This window comes from Gorilla gorilla, chromosome 18, assembly GCF_029281585.2.
Source record: "Gorilla gorilla gorilla isolate KB3781 chromosome 18, NHGRI_mGorGor1-v2.1_pri, whole genome shotgun sequence".
Classification (NCBI taxonomy): Eukaryota; Metazoa; Chordata; class Mammalia; order Primates; family Hominidae; genus Gorilla; species Gorilla gorilla.
In genome coordinates, this window is record NC_073242.2 from 76693998 (window position 1) to 76711166 (window position 17169).

The 17169-nt window shown below is 39.0% G+C and overlaps 1 protein-coding gene across 8 annotated transcripts in view; it reads left to right on the forward strand.

Annotated features, from left to right (window-relative positions):
• Positions 1 to 17169, forward strand: part of PHKB (phosphorylase kinase regulatory subunit beta) — a 245101-nt gene that overhangs the window by 180643 nt on the left and 47289 nt on the right. For all 8 annotated transcript variants that reach the window (XM_019012271.4, XM_063700179.1, XM_004057607.5 and 5 more), the window contains 6 exons: positions 6989 to 7044; positions 7548 to 7641; positions 12973 to 13056; positions 13540 to 13644; positions 14984 to 15066; positions 15271 to 15361. In XM_019012271.4, the coding sequence (XP_018867816.1) occupies positions 6989 to 7044; positions 7548 to 7641; positions 12973 to 13056; positions 13540 to 13644; positions 14984 to 15066; positions 15271 to 15361 (513 nt within the window). The remainder of the gene's footprint in view (positions 1 to 6988; positions 7045 to 7547; positions 7642 to 12972; positions 13057 to 13539; positions 13645 to 14983; positions 15067 to 15270; positions 15362 to 17169) is intronic.

The following is a 17169-nucleotide window of genomic DNA, read 5'->3' on the forward strand; positions in this document are numbered from 1 at the left end:
TTGCTGGCATTGATAGATGGCTAATTTTTTTTGGACACTTACTATAGGCCAGTGTTAAATGCTTATATATTATGTATTATTCTCATAACCCTAGGAAATAGATATTTTTATTATTCTCAATTTATAGATGAGGAAACTGCGGCTTATTGAGGTTAAGTGACATAGTGAGTCACACAGCAAATAATAGTATAAATATCATTGTGTAACAGATCAAAGTTTGCAAATATTTTACGTGCCCTCTTTTGTTTGATCCTCTCCTTTTGTGGTAGGCACTGTAAATATTTTTCCCATTTTACAGATAAGCAAAGAATTGAGAAACTTGCGTGGGCAGTCATTCATCAAATAGTAAGGATGCCTACTATGTTCCATGTGTGGGGAGGTGGCAGTAGACCAGCTAGATCAAGTTCCCTGCCCTCAGGGAGTTACTTTCTGAAGGGAATGAATAACAATAAATGATATAATTTCTGTATCGGACAGGTACTATGAGGCAGACAAAATAAGGTAAAGTGGTAGACTGGGGTTGGAGATGCCTGAGGAGAACAACTTTGGTCATGGTGGAGAGAGGAGGCCTATGTGGCAGGGATGATGGTTGAGACCTGTATGACCAGAGAGCATTCATTCTGCAACCTGGAGGAGAAAACACACCAGACAGCAGTAACCAGTGCACTTGATGGGAATATAGTTGGTATGTTCAAGGGACAGAGAGGACCCAGGGTGGCTAAAACATGGTGAAGAAGAGAAGGGATAATAAGAAAGCAGAGGCAAGCATGCCAGAGCTAGATCATGGAGGGCCTCTTGGGCCTGATAAGCAGTTTTGTTATCATTTTACAGGAAGTTACTGGAGAGTTTTAGGCAGGGTGTTCATAAGCATGTGCATGTGTGGGTGGGGTGGAGTAGTAGTGAGATGATCTGATTTACACTTTTTAATTACTGTTTTCAGGATGGACTGCTGTGAATGGGTGGGATGGGGTTTAAGACTGAGGTAAGTAGACCAGTTACTTAACCAAGTAAAAGATCATGGTTACTTTAAGTAGAGTAGTATTAGCAGTGGAGAAGGAGAGAAGTGGTGTGTTTGAGACATATTTTGGAGGTAGAGCCAATACGAGTTCTTGGTGAATTAGCAGCACGTCACAGAGGCATACAGTATACTATAATGGATAAGTAGATTGGATTGCGCATGTTTGAATCTCCATGTTGCCACTTAATAGCTTTATGTATTAGCTGTATGATGTTGGATAAGTTTTTTAACCACTCTTTGCCTCAGTTTTCTCATCAGTAGATGAGAATAATTATAGTAACCTACCTAACAGGGGTGTTTAAGGGTATATAATTTAATATAGCCACCTGATTCTCAATAAGTGTTCTCAGTTTTTGTCATTGTTTTGTTTTGTTTTTTTAGCTGTTACTGGTTATGGGGTTTGAAGGAAAAAGGAATTTAGGATGACTTACACATTTTTTGGCCAGAGCAAATGAGCTCATAATATGGGGTCTTATAGAGATAAGGAATGCTTTGGGAGTCAGTAGATTTAAGGATGGAGATCAGGTCAGTTTTGTCCACAGTAATCTAAGGCACCTATCAGATGAGCAGGATCATTGCTGGAGGAAGTGACAAGATAGGACTTGTAGGTAGATCTTTCAATCTAAAGTCTGCCTGCTTTCTGCTCTTTGAGAGGCAGGATAAGTGAGTGACTATGAGCACAGAATCTGCAGTCAGACTGCCTGGGTCTGAATTCTAGCTCCGCTAGGTCTGTGTCCTTGGATAAATTGCTTAAACTTTCTGTGCCTCATTTTTAAGCCTGTAAAATGGGATAATAGTTTGATAAAGCACTTAAGCAGTTCCTGGCATGTGGAGTATAGTTATATAAAGAGTTCGCTGTTGTTGCTACTTTTAAATCCTGAATATTGCTATAGAAATGCAAAGAAAACAACATTCAAGATACTGTGTGAAGGAAGGACTAACAGGATTCTGGTGACTAATTGCATATGGAGGTTATGTAAAAGGCATCAAAGATGATTCTGAGGTTCTGAGCTAGAGTGACCCATTAATTGAGGGTTAAAGAATAAGAACCTGTTTGGGATGGAGGTGGGGTTGATGATGAGGAGTTGAGTTTTCAATCTATTAACTTTGGAAATAGCCAAGAGAAAATGTCCAGAAAACAGTTTAAAATGTGGGAACTAGAACTTAAGAGAAAGGTCAAGACTAGAAATATAAACATGGAAGCATCTGCTTATAATAGCAGTGGCAACCTGTCTAGAGCAGCCACTGTGGGGACACCAGCTGCAGCAGGGGAAGTGTGGCCAGGGCCGCACACTTCATGGAGCCAGAGGGGGCCAGGAGGTGGCAGGAGCCCCACTCCCTACTGAGTTGGTGGGGCAGGAGCCCCATGCTCTCAGGTGCAGCTACAGCTGCCCAGCCGCAGCTCCAGACCCAGGCATCACTGCACTCTTGGGGGCCTGGGAAGCCCCCGGTCCCCACAGGTTCAGAAGTGCCTGCTCCCATTCCCCACTCCCAGCACCTGCAGCAGTACGGAACAAAGTTGTGACTGAGCCTGGGTGCTGATGCAACACAGCTGGGTGTGCGCACGCTCAGGGCAGTGTTGACATGCCATCCCCCTGCTGCCTCAGCCCCCTCTGGGCTTTGAGCGCCGATGAGCACAGGAGGGAGGCCGGTGGGGCTAAGGGCAGCTTGTTGTGGGCCTGCAGGTATCCCTTGGCACAAACAGCCTGGGCACCATGGACAGCATGTTGATGATGGCAGGAGGAAAACAGGCTCCTGGGCGGGTCCCTGGTGAAACCCTGCCTTCAAACCAGGGATGACCTGAAGCCTGGGGGCCTGGCTGCCACCCCTGGGTGGAGTCTGCAGCCCAGAGTGAGAACCTGTGCTTTTTCTGGGCCCACCCATGGCCACCCATGGACCGATCAACATGCGCTTCCTCCCTTCTGAGCCCATAAAAACCGCCAGACTCAGCCAGACTTGGACAGATGTAGGGACTACCAGCTGCAGGAAAGAGTTACCCACTTCAGGTCTTCAGGTCTCCTTGACTCATTGGGATGAGCTGCCTGCAGAAAGGAGCTCCCACTGCGGGTCTCCTCTCAGCTGAGAGCTGGACACTCATCGGAATGACCTGCCTGCAAAAAGTAGCTACCCACTTTGGGTCTCCTGGGAGCTATTCTGTCACTCAGTAAAGCTCCTCTCCGCCTTGCTTACCCTCCAGTTGTCTGTGTACCTCACTCTTCTGGACATGGGACAAGAACTTGGGACTCACCAAATCACAGGACTGAAAGAGCTGTAACACAAACAAGGCTGAAACACACGCCCCCCACCCAACACCTGGCTCACCCTCGGCAAGTGTGGGATTCAGGCTGGTAGTGCAAGCTGAGCACAGCCTACCAGGCCAAGTGGGTGGAACGAGCCCAGTAGGTGTGGGCAATATTCAGGTAAAAGGCTCCACTGGCCACAGAGGTTTCTGGCTGGCAAAGCAACACCCCAAGGATCCCATGACACTTAGAGATAATAGCTTAAAGCTGCTAGAGTGGATGAGATTTGAGAAAAAGAGAATGAATAGAATGAATATGTGACCATAGACTTGTGTTGGGATTATGTATCTCCAAAGACAGGGCAGGATAGATTGTAGAGGGCAGAAGTACAGAGGCAAGAAGGGTAAGGACATAGTTATAGTCTTATATTTGAGAAATGAAAGGAAAAAAATGGGTAGTAGCTAAGTGTCTTAGTTGTTCAGGTTGCTATAACAAAATACCATAAACTGGGTGGCATATCAACATCAGAAATTTATTTCTCGCAGTTCTAAAAGCTGGGTGATCCAAGATCAAGGTGCTGGTGGATTGAGTGTCTGGTGTGGGCCTTCTCTCTGGTTCATAAATGGTGCCTTCTCCCTGTGTCCTCACATGATGGAAAGGGTGCAGGGCCTCTTTTATAAGGATACCAATCCTGCTCATGAGGGTTCCGCCCTCATGACCTAATTACCTCCCAAAGCACCCCTTCCCATTCCCCAGCCCCTTATCCCCTGCCAATACCATCACCTTGGGGGCTAAAATTTCAACCTGAATTTCAGGAGGAACATGCACATTCAGACCATAGCATTAAAGAAGGTGTTAAGTCACCTGAGGATGTCTTTAAAAAGATGTTCAGAATCATTTGGGGAAGAACTAGCCATATAAAAAAATAGGATGACAGATAATCCAAATGTCTTAGAATGGTGGAAGCCAATGGGATCTAGGGCAATATAGGCATTATAGCAAATCTAGACAAGGAAGAGGGGAGCAGCTGTCCAAGGATAGGTGTGAAGATAACAATAAGCAAATGTGCAACTACAGCAAAAATTAACATCCTTTATTCAGTGTTTTTGTGTGAAATACTGTGCTTAGCACTTTGTTCTCTCCCTAAATCTTCAGTAGTTCTCTGAGATAGGGACAATTATTATATTCTCTGCAGAAATGAAAAATTGGAAACCACTTAAATATCCATCAACATAAACATTTTAAAAATAAAGGATGGTATATCCACAGAATATCATGTCCTTCAGTCACTTTTTTTTAATGAGGTAGATCTGCCAAAGAAAGATACCAGTAAAATACTTTTACGTGATAATAAACACACATGTGAAAACTTATCTGTTATCCATCTCTCCTAGTAGACTGAACTCCTCAAGGAGGGACATTGGGTCATATTCATATTCTAACATGGAGTCTTGTGGATTAGTGTCCGCTTGATCAGATGAATGAGTCAACAAATGCCTGTAAAATGGAGATTACTAGTACCACACAGGGCTTGAGTATGTGTATATACGTGTGTGTGTGTGTGTTTGTCTGTAACCTATAAGCAGAAATTATTACAATATTGTTAGGAAAAATGCCATTCAGAAAAGAAGGTATTAGTTACTATTAGGAAATTAACAGAGAGACTTAATGGGTTTTGGACAACAATGGTGGTGGTTTGCTGGATTCAGTGGCTCACACCTGTAATCTCAACACTTTGGGAGGCCAGTGTGGGCAGATCGCTTGATCCCAGGAGTTCAAGACCAGTCTTGGCAACATGGTGAAACCTGTCTCTACAAAAAAATATAAAAATTAGCCAGGTGTGGTGGTGCGCACCTGTAGTCCCAGCTACTTGGGAGGCTGAGGTGGGAGGATCACCTGAGCCCAGGAGGTCTAGGCTGCAGTGAGCCGTGATCACTCCACTACACTCCAGCCTGGGCAATAGAGTGAAAACCTGTCTGAAACAAACAAACAAACAAACAAATCAATGGTGGTGGTTTGAAGAAAATGGTAAAAACAGAACAGATAGTTTCAACTTTGGCAGTGAAAGGAAGAGAGTTTTACGAGTGGGGCTGCCCATGCTGAATTCTTTCTCTCAATGGTGAATGGGGCAAAAGGTCCCACTTGGGCTGGAGTTGTAAGTCCAAGCTCGTTGTGGTAGATGGTTTGTGAACCAGACTATTTGAAATGCTTAGTTTTTACAACAAAAGAGCTCTTCAGCCATCTAATAGTCCCCTAACTAGATGCTCAGTATGATTCAACATGTATAGAGGCCATTTTAGATCTGAGTACTCTGTCATACAAGTGGAAACAATATCCTAAACAGGCCTATGATTCAAAAAGAAGATTCCAGTTGGCCAATTACAATCTATAAACTGCCTTATTTATTGTTATTGAAATATCATCTGTATTCTGTATGTTTTCATTTGCTTTTTATTTAAGAATCCCACAACTGTCCTGAAGATTGTACATAATGGCCTATTCTAAGGTTACTCATCCTTTTAAAGCAGTAAATACTAGATCTCATCCAAGAGAAATAGGGCTTAATTTTTTCATTTGTTAGAAATCTTGATGAGGCTTTGAAAACAAGTTTTTTCTCACCCTTTTGGAAAACATTTAATTATGAGGTCTTTATCAAGTAAAAACAGAATTTATAACATTTTAAATGGGTATTTGTTTTTGTTGGATTGTTAAATCACATTTTCTCTTACACATTCATTTAAATCACATGAAAGTCTGCATGAAATGGCACTTTGACGATGATTCTGGGAACCATCCCTTTGATTGTATGGTATTTACTGCTGATATATGTATGCTGGTGTTTCTTGCCTTCCATCATACATAAATTTCAGTGGCATATTGAATACCATAGAGAGGAACTGATTGATGATAAATCAAATATTTTACAGCATATTATTGGGACCGTTGGATCCATTATATAAAAGAGTTATGTTTGATCAGTATTTTCAGAGCTCCCTAATACTGTAATTTATTGGTGCTTCTTAATGTTCTCTGTTAATTATATACAGGTTTCAAAATTGGGTTCAATTTAACAATGTATAATACATGTTATAGTGAATCTTTATCACACAAAAAATGAGTAGCAAATATCCAACACTGTCTTTGATTAGAACTATTAAGTCCAACAGCTTGCATTTAATGAATATAATGTTAATTACATAGTCAACTGGGTAGTTCATGCTCTATTATAAGAATTATATATTAGAATAAAGTTATTTTGATGTATAAGGTGCCAAAGGAAAACTGGTTAACAAGAAAGGGAATAACCTTATATGTGGTTAAGATGTCAAATGAACAATTTTAACTATCATTTTTTTTACAGAGAACACATAAATTGGGTTTTTATTTTTAGTTCCTCCTCTTCCCTTTAGAGTTAAATGATGGAAAATGACTCTCAGTCCCCAAACTGCTCTTATGCATCATTCAAAATAGCTCTGACAGGCTAGCCCCTGTGGTAGTGATGAGGTTTATGGCTTTCCATTCCTTTGTGTTCCATTACTCTGTCTATATCATCAAATTGATTAGTAGGCAGTGGCGAGCAAGGAAAGAAAGGTGGCCGCTGAGAGCCAGCTGGTGTCCATCATTTTAATGAACTGCTTAGAGATGGTTAATATTGTCCTTGTTTCTCATTGTAGTTGATGATGACCAGATCTTTTAAAATGTTTTCCCCCTCCCTTATTCTGCATTACAGGGCCCACTGGAAAATGACTTGGTAGTTCATGTGGCACTTATAGCAGAAAGCCAAAGGTATGAAATCCAAGTGGGTGGTGTGTTTTTTTGTGGGGAGGGGAGGAGAAATGATTGCTTTATGTTTACAATATCGATTATGGTAGAAGAGATTAACTTCAGAAACTCCTTTACAGGCTTTCAAGGATATCATTAATATCACTTTAAATGACCAGCATATTCTTTTCGTGTTTAAAAATAATTTTGTTTTAGTTGAGGTGAATATTAAAGACTGACCAGTGCCAGTGTTGCCTGGGTTGTAGTTTTGAGAAATTCATGCAAACACATGGGGATTACCAAAATCAGTGCTTACCCTCCCTGTCAGCCCCTAATGTTTCCATGTGATGCTTCATGGAGGATCCATATGGGCCTCTGAAATCTAGTGTAGATGGCAAATTGCTAATACTAACAAATTAATAATGCCCTCCAAGTTAACATGTTCCCTTTTATCTTCCTCCTTCACTGCTTCCTAAACTGTAAATGCATTGTCTTAAAACGTCTCTTTTTATCCCTATGATCTTTAGACTTCAAGTTTTTCTGAACACATATGGTATTCAAACTCAAACTCCTCAACAAGTAGAACCCATTCAGATATGGCCTCAGCAGGAGCTTGTGAAAGTAAGTGATTCTGCCTTTTACTTTCCTTACTTTGTAGAGGTACTAGAGCTTGATGGTTGGACTTAGTTTACAGACAAGTCACACAGTTAAAATCTGATTCTGATATAGGACCAGTAATCCAAAAGCTTCTAATTAAATTGAAAAGTCCACTTTAATGGACATTGTTACTAAAAAAAAAACTTTGCACTGTGTATGTGTGTGTGTGCATGTGTGTGTACGTTGTGTTTATAGGTCTTGTTGATTCCTACTTCTTTCTAAACTCTATTACTAACCTAGGCTGAGCAGTTAAATAACAAGTTAGTCTTAATTTTAATAGGAATGAAATTATTCTTATATTTTGATTTGATTTTTTTCCTCTTATCAAAATGTATTCTTACATTTTGATTTGGTTTTTTCATCCTTTTATCTTTGATTTTTTCATCTTTGATTATCAAAAAATATTTAGGTGTGAGGAGGTTTTTTTAAAAAAAAAAGTACTCATACCTAAATATTTTTGATATTCACTACTTTCCTTTTTTTCTCTTGCCTTACTGTTTGGTGTCTGAAGTAATTTCAACCCCTTTGGTTTGCTGGGTCTCAAAGCAATTATAAAGTAAAAGTAACATCTGTATTTATCATTGATGTAGTTCCATACCTATTTGGGATGGAATTAAAAGGTGACATTTGAGGCCTTTTGCATGCACTGCTCTGCAGATGGATCCATTATTGCCTATGCTTGTGAATGTTCTTGCTCGTTAGAGACAGGACATTGTTGACTCCTACCCACTACTTATTTATACACTGCCATTTTTATTTAGTAATTGTTAAAAACAACATAAGAACAAACTGCTCAGTGTTTAGTAGAAGTCTTTATAACAGTGTATCTCAAGTGGACATGATTAAGTTTATTAGGTTAAATATAAATGGTTGTAGTCAAAGTCTTGTTGCTATAACAGAAGAATGAAGGCTTAGAGAAGAGAGGTACATGTTACATGGGAAAATGCAGGACTCCAGTATCAGGCCTGGATCTTGACATTAGGCAACACAAACCAGAACCTGGGTGTCAGGTCACCAAGAGCACCAGCTCTTGGAGAGTCCTTATACCTTCTCCAATAAATTTAACCACCACTACCCTGCCAAGAGATAAAGCTGAAAATACAAGGATCCCTAGAGTAGGTAACAATTTAAACTCACGCCCAGATGTACATAATGGTACAAGGCAAGGAGCGGAGGCAACGTGGAGGGAGAGAGAAGGATGCCAAAATCTAAGGCTCTTATGCTGTGCTCTTAGTATTCAGCTGCAGGCTGTCGGCTGCTAATACACTTTTATGCTCTCCTGCTGAAAGCTCTAGAGAACGCCAACAAAGCTTATTCTTTGATAAACATACTCTTAAAACAAATTAACCCAAATCTGTTTTTTCTAGTCTAATTAATATTAGCAACTTATTTTAATAGTAGGTGAGTTTATATCCTACCAGACAACATGCAGTCAAGATTTAAAAGGCTAACATGGTGAGCAAATGACTTGAATGTGGTATTCATTCATTCAGCAACAAACACATGCTATATGCAGAGCACTGTGTAGAACACTCATATGAAATGACTTTGTCCCTGTTCTCAGTGACCTCTGAGTTTATTGGTTTGACAGGAAAAAAACAGTGAATTACAGTTCACTTTGATAACTGTTATAATAGATGTTCATACAAGGTGCTTGTGAATCAGAGGCAGTAGAAGGCATTCTGTTACAGAGCAAGTAAAGACTTACAACAGTTCCTGGCTTATTTTACATCTTGTTTTAAAAATGGTGTTAACAAATGACTTGCAATTTTGGTGTAGTGTGGCTGAAAAGACAGACTTGTGAGCAAGAGCCAACCTTCCTGTGCATGTGTTGAGATGGAAGATTGTTTTTTGGTTGTAGCTGTAGCATCTGTGTTCCTAAGAAGCTGCTCTTTGGATATATGCTAAGATATATTGCCTAGTATTCTGCTCCTTATAAGTCTGCCTTTTAAAAGTAAAGGTGTTCCCTCAAATCTTAGCCGATGCACATATTCTTATGCCAGCGGTTGCTCCCTTTCTTCTGAGAAGCCACTCCCTCCCTCAGCCCACTGAAGAGGATGTGAGGGCAGACAGCTGAGAGCAGGGCTTTTACACAGCATGTGGTTAATATTCATGATGTGATGACTGTAGTGTGATTTGCTTCATGGGGATCTGAATACAGAATTCTGCTCTGTGTATTTCCGGGTAGTTTCTGCTCTATGTATTTCCGGGTAGTTTGGTCACTACTGTGTCTTTCGGTGCACTAAATGGTATGAATGTGTACAACATGGGGGCAGTGTTATATGCACCCTGGAATGTGGGGAGCACTAAATAAATTGTCACAGACTGCCATACCATGGTTCAGAAAGTTGAGAATCCTTTTACTGTAATAAAGAGTAGTATTTAAAGGACCCCCACCTAGATCAACACATTTTACCATACATTTATTTCTGAAAATTTGAAACTATTAATATATGAGGGAAAGGGGGCTGCATCTAGTGTTATGTGCTATGGTTTCAGTGCAGCTATGCAAAATAATGCTTATAAAGCACTGTTTCTGGCCAGTTGACTTTGTCTAAAACCACTGCTATTCCAGAATCAATATTCACAGCATGTGTGGCTCAGGAGAACATTCAGTTGCTCCCTCATTCATCTATCAAGTATTTCCTGAGCACCAGCTACATACTAGGCACAGTGCCAACTTGGGCTGCTGTTCTACAGGAATGTACAATTCGAAAGGAGAAAGAGATACAAACCCAACTCTCACATAGATGTGTGCACTATGTCAGTGAACAGAGAGCTCTGGCAACACCACTAATTTTGTATACAATGAAGTTGTTATTTGAAATCGGTCCAAATCACAATCAGTAGATTGTGTAGAGATAGTTGGTTTGATTTTCCATTTAGGAAAATATAGGTTAGATGTATTTCTGTCATTAAATGTAAAAATAAATTGCAGACAGATCAAAAATTGAAAACTTTTAAAATTATTTAAATATAAAAGCACTAGAATAAAAAAATAAGAGAATATGTTTTAGCTGTTGGGAAGGGAAGTCCATTTTTAGAATGATACCAGTGCCAAAAAGCCATTGAGGAAATGATTGACAAATACTGTATAACTAAGTATAGCAAACAGCCTGGCATATCAAAGGTGCTTGTGAAATTTTCTAGTAGAAAAATGTTTATATTGAAATACCACATGTTGAAATGAGATTCCACCTACTGTGCAGTCATTCTCACATTTCATAACAACACTGAAGAGGAGCAAACTGGGCAAAGTATTTGATTTAAGGGGCAATACTCTCAATATACCAAGATTTCTTGAAATAAAAAAGAATGCCAAATTCCTCATAGAAAAGGGAACAAATGAAAAAAGTTACAGAACATACAAAGAGTCATTAAATATATTAGAAAATGCTGAACCACAAAACAATTTAATATAGTAGTTTAAAAATAAAATGAAATATTATTTTGACCCAAGAAGGTGGCAAGGCCTGCACACAGTTAATACCAATGTAAATTGGTACATTATTTCTAGAGGGTGACCAACCTCACATTATATTTCAAAGAGAATGTATTCTCTTTGATCCAGCAAGTCTAGGAAATTATCCTGCAGATATAATAACACACTGTCCAAAGATGTCTATTGAATTATTTTTAAAATAACAAAAAATTGGGAGCTATCTTTATCAGGAGATAGGAGTTTAAAAAGGTAAAGGGGCTTCTTGATTAGATTAAGTGCTCAGCTCTGACATTGGTTAACTCCTAATTCATTCCAAGACTATCTGTTTTTAACCTTATAGACATTCTAGAAGTTTCTGCTCCACTGTGGCACCCTTCCCTATTTTGTAATACTTCTGCAGACTTTCCCCCTCAGTTTTTATTTATTTATTTATGTATTTATTTATTTATTTATTTTTGAAATGTAGTTTCTCTCTTGTCTCCCAGACTGGAGTGCAATGGCACCATCGTGGTTCACTGCAACCTCTGCTTCCTGGGTTCAAGCAATTCTTCTGCCTCAGCCTCCCGAGTAGCTAGGATTACAGCCATGTGTCACCACGCCCGGCTAATTTTTGTAGTATTAGTAGAGACCGGGTTTCACCATGTCGGCCAGGCTGGTCTTGAACTCCTGATCTCAGGTGATCCACACACCTCAGCCTCCCAAAGTTTTGGGATTACAGGCGTGAGCCACTGCGCCCAGCTTTCCCCTTCAGTTTTAATATTTCTTCAATCATTTCAACATTGAAATGTACAGAAAATGCATAGACTCATTTTAACATCTTTTTTTTTTTTTTTTGAGACGGAGTCTCGCTCTGTTGTCCAGGCTGGAGTGCAGTGGCACGATCATGGCTCACTGCAAGTTCTGCCTCCTGGGTTCATGCCATTTTCCTTTCTCAGCCTCCCTAGTAGCTGGGACTACAGGCACCCGCCACCACGCCTGGCTAATTTTTTGTATTTTTGGTAGAGACGGGGTTTCACCATGTTAGCCAGGGTGGTCTCGATCTCCTGACCTCGTGATCTGCCCGCCTCGGCTTCCCAAAGTGCTGGGATTACAGGCGTGAGCCACCACGCCCAGCCCATTTTAACATCTTGAAACTGGAATACCACAATATTAAGTTTAAAAAATGGGACACAGAATATATATGAACCCATTTATGTAAATATACACACATATTGACCTGTGTATAATATGAGTATATATTTATTGATGTACTTTTAAGAGTCTTTAACCCTATCTTGGTGCCCCTTAGGGATCATACAATGAACTATATATACCCCTTTCAGCGTATACCAGAGAAATAGTTGTTGCAAAAGGGATTGTGAAAATAAACAGGAACATTCACTTTGAGTACGTGGTTTGAATATTTCATAAAATGTATATAATCAGAAAAAATCAATGAAGCCATTTTCATTTTTGTGGGAAATACTTAAAGGTGGAAATTTAGTAGGAGATTATGGCCCTAGTTTTTAAAATGTTAAACAACTGGATTTTTTTAATGATACAGGAAGCATTAGCCTCTCTGTGTTCTTTTACGATCAGAGCCATGCAAGTTGTACATTTATAGCAGTATAGGAACAATATCAAATTTAAGAATGTTGCTAAGTAGATCTGCAAAAGTTTTGCTCTCAAATCTCTCGGTAATCCAAAATCTAAGTTGACATCTTTGGCTAGCTTGTCTTCCTACAAGTTTTTGGATTAGGGTTCCCTAGCTTCTTTCTCTCTGGAAAGATCAAAAATTAACAGGACAATACTCAGGGGTGAGAAAGTGACATGGATTCTTACCTGACTCTAATTTACAAACTTGCGTCTTACAGGCTTATTTGCAGCTGGGTATTAATGAAAAGTTAGGACTCTCTGGAAGGCCAGACAGGCCCATTGGCTGCCTCGGTACATCAAAGGTACTCATGAAATGTCCTCAAAAAGTAGTTTTTGGATTCTAATACCGCATACTGAAATGGTGCTTGACCTGCTATGCATCCTTTTTCATTTTCATTATGTACTCAGACTACTTATCTGAAGTATTATTTTCTGCTAGTAAACATTACTTATTTAGCATCATATCATGGAAGTCTTATAAATATGAAGGAGCACCTCACTGCTAAATATATTTTTTCTAAGCATTGTAAAATACCTAATTATAACAATATTTACTCACAGACTTTTCCATCATATTAGAGGTAGACTGCTTTAAGTTTATTGGTATACTGATTCCATCAAGAAACTTAAAAATTTTTAAATATTTTCTGGATGTCGCAAGCTATTAATTTATGTGCTTATTCAGAATTAGACATCAGTTTTTATCTTTATTGAGACTTACAGCGCTGCACCTTTGCCTTTGGTATGTTCTTTAGTTATTTGTTTTAAAACTTTTTCCCTTACAGATTTATCGCATTCTAGGAAAGACTGTGGTTTGTTACCCGATTATTTTCGACCTAAGTGATTTCTACATGTCTCAGGATGTTTTCCTGCTGATAGATGACATAAAGGTAGCTTCGGAACACCTTTCTTAAAAATGGAATGACTTTGTTTCCACTGATTTTATCATATGTTACTATATTGAGTACTCCCAGGTATCTGTGACACTGGGTTAACACAGTGTAAAGCATGACAGTAAAACCACCTGCATAGCTTTGGAGAGTGTAAATTACTTGCAGCATTGGCATAATAGATGACCTCGTCTTATATACAGTTGTATGACTGCCCCTTGTGCCTTTATACAAATGAGATGAAAAGATACAATTCAGAAAAACAGGGGGACCTATTTTGAAAAATATGTTCATATGACAGTTTATGTCTTTTTGAACAAAAGGTAAATTAGCAAAATAATTTTATTTATGAAAAATATCCAGTAAAACCTCAACTAACTCATAACTCCATGAGTTAAAATCTTCACTCCCTTTTCTACTGACAGAGCAGAGAAGGTTAGAATCATGATTTAGAGCATGAAATCTGGAGCCAGACTGCACTCGTTAAAATCTTGGCTCTGCCACTTGCCAGCTGTGTGTTCTTGGGCAAGTTACTTAACTCCTCTGTGCCTTGTTTTCCCATCTGTAAAACTGAATAATAATTAAGGGGTGTTCTGAAGATTAAAAGAATTAATATATGTAAAGTACTAAGAATAGTGCCTGGCATGTGGTGAAGTATTATGTAAGTTTTTGATGTGATGATGATGATTTTATGTAAGTCTTTCAGATGACTGATTGACAGATAGATAGATAGATAGATAGTTTAATCAAATAAAGAGCTCCCTCTGCATTGCTAATGGTCTGTATAAATTCAGTCCAGTCTCCTCCACCTGCTGTAATATAAATCCCTAGTAATATGAAGTGAGTTAATCTTCTGGACAGCTGGCATGATTGTTCCCCCTGAGGCCATTCTTGAACTGTATTTTGTAGGCTTTTTAAAAAAAGGAGGCCAAGCGCATTGGCTCATACCTGTAATCTCAGCACTTTGGGAGGCTGAGGCAGGTGGATCACTTGAGCCCAGGAGTTCTAGACCAGTCTTGGCAGTATCTAAATAAATAAACAAATAAATAGATTAAAATTAAAAAAAAAAGGGGGGAAAAACATTAAAACAAATGTAGCGTGATTACTTTTAAGAATAAAGTTTGAAATCATTGAACTCAAAGTGGTGTTCAGCATAACTTGCGTGTACCCAGAGAACCTGCTAGAGTACTTCTACCCCTAAGTAGTCTAAGTTATTCAGGGTTGGATTGTGAACTGTCTTGCTACATAAGAATTTTGTTGGCTCTTTGGCACTCATGGTTGAGCATCCTGTTCATCTTAGATACTGTGCCATTACATCCTACCTCATTCTGTTTGACAGAATGCGCTGCAGTTCATTAAACAATATTGGAAAATGCATGGACGTCCACTTTTCCTTGTTCTCATCCGGGAAGACAATATAAGGTAGGTTGATAAAAGAAGTAAGGTACGTGTGTCTCACTGACATGAACGCAGTGAGCCCTTGGGAAGAAAGGCCTCCTTGGATGTTTTTGTATCCTTCTTAGTATGTGGTGGAATACTTTGTATATATAAGGGGCACTTAGTATTAGATTATTAATTTACCATTCTGTTGTTAATCTGTACATTTTGTTTATTTATATTTTTTAGAGGTAGCCGGTTCAACCCCATATTAGATATGCTGGCAGCCCTTAAAAAAGGAATAATTGGAGGAGTCAAAGTTCATGTGGATCGTCTACAGGTAGCCTTCTGATTTTCAGTATGCATCTATTTTCAGGACAGTTAATCTACAGTACAGCTATGTTTCTTAATGTATGGTCTATTTAAGGTTTTTGACTTAAGGTTTTATTCTCTACCTATCTTCCTATTCCTATTGTCACTTTTCCAGTTTATCTGATCCCACCAAGTCAGATGCTTGAACACTTGCAGCAATTTCCTGTGCAGAATTTTAGACTTCAGTAGCTCATCTCTAAAAGCTAGGTCCATAGTGGTGTAGTGACCTGCTTTATAACCTTGGGCTTTTAGGGGCAAGTTGGCTGACTGTTGGTCCAGTACTCTTTTCCCTGCTCTATACTAACATCCAACCTGGGAATAAACCTTGTTCCATTCAGAACTTCACAGCATTATCTTCATAGCTCCTAAATTACAGAAACATTCTTTGGTTCACTGTTGGTCATAACAGCCTCTCTGTCCACAGTTCTCTCCTACTAAACACTCTTTGTGCTTCAGCCAATACAATAATTACTGTGTCTTGAATTTTGTGGGGTTCTGTCCCTCTGCTCACACCATTTTCTCTGCCTGGACTATCCTTCCTTCTTTCAAGGTCACTGGGCTTTGAGGTCTTACCAGACTTTAAGGGCAGCTGTACAAAATCATGCAGACCACAAATATACTTCTATTCTTCACCATGCTTTCGTGACCTTTAACTTAAACTACTAAGACTGCAGTCTATTATATAGGCTTATATACTTTATTTCTGTAAAATAATAATGATTATTCCATGGGGTCTTTCACATAGTAGGTGCTCAGTATTAAATAAGAAAGACGAAAGTTTATAAAGAAAGACCTATGTAGTAGTATAAATGGCACGTTTATATACTCATTCCCTGGTGATTGTATTTTGCATACTTGATTTTTACCTAAGCATTTATCTTTTTTCCTTTATTTTCTGTTGCTTTGTCTTTTTGTAATGCCTCCTGGGGCAATTTCTTTGATTTTTATCTTGCAGTTCTTCTATTGAGTTTTGCATGTTGGCTATCATGTTTTAAATTTTCGTTTTTCATAGTATTCTGTCCTATGGATGTTTCATGGATGTCATATTTTATCTTTTCTGAGGATATCAACTAGAGGTTTTCTTTTTTTTCTTCAATTTTCCTTTCCTCTGTATTATCTCTTTCGGGGTTTTTTCCCTCAGTCTTTCATGTTGGAGGCATTTGTCAGATGTCCGGTATTCTTTAGCTATTTATTCATTTTTAAAAGTAAAGGAGTAAAAAGTTCATAGGAAGCTGTGTGCTTGGATACAAAGATTCTTTTTTTCTTTTCTTATTATTTCAGCTTTTATTTTTGATTCAGGGGGATACATATACCTGGGTATATGCATGATGCTGAGATTTGGGGTGTGAGCGGTCCCATCATCTAGGTTCTAAGCACAGTTCCCAATAGTTTTTCAATCCTTGCCCTCGTTCCTGCTCTAGTGGTCTTTTTTTTTTTTTTTTAATACATACCCAGTAATAGGATTGCTGGGTTGAATGGTAGTTCTGTTTTAAGTTCTCTGAGAAATCTCCAAACTGTTTTCCACAGTGGCTAAACTAATTGACATTCCCACCAAACAGTGTATAAACATTCCCTTTTCTCTACAGCTTCACCAGCATCTATTGTTTTTTGACTTTTAATACTAGCCATTCTGACTGGTGTGGGATGGTATCTCGTTGTGGGTTGTTTTTTGTTGTTGTTGTTGTTGTTGTTTATTTCTTTTGTTTGTTTGAGAGACAGGGTCTCGCTCTGTCCCCCAGGCTGGAGTGCAGTAGAGTACACAGCTCACTGCTCCCT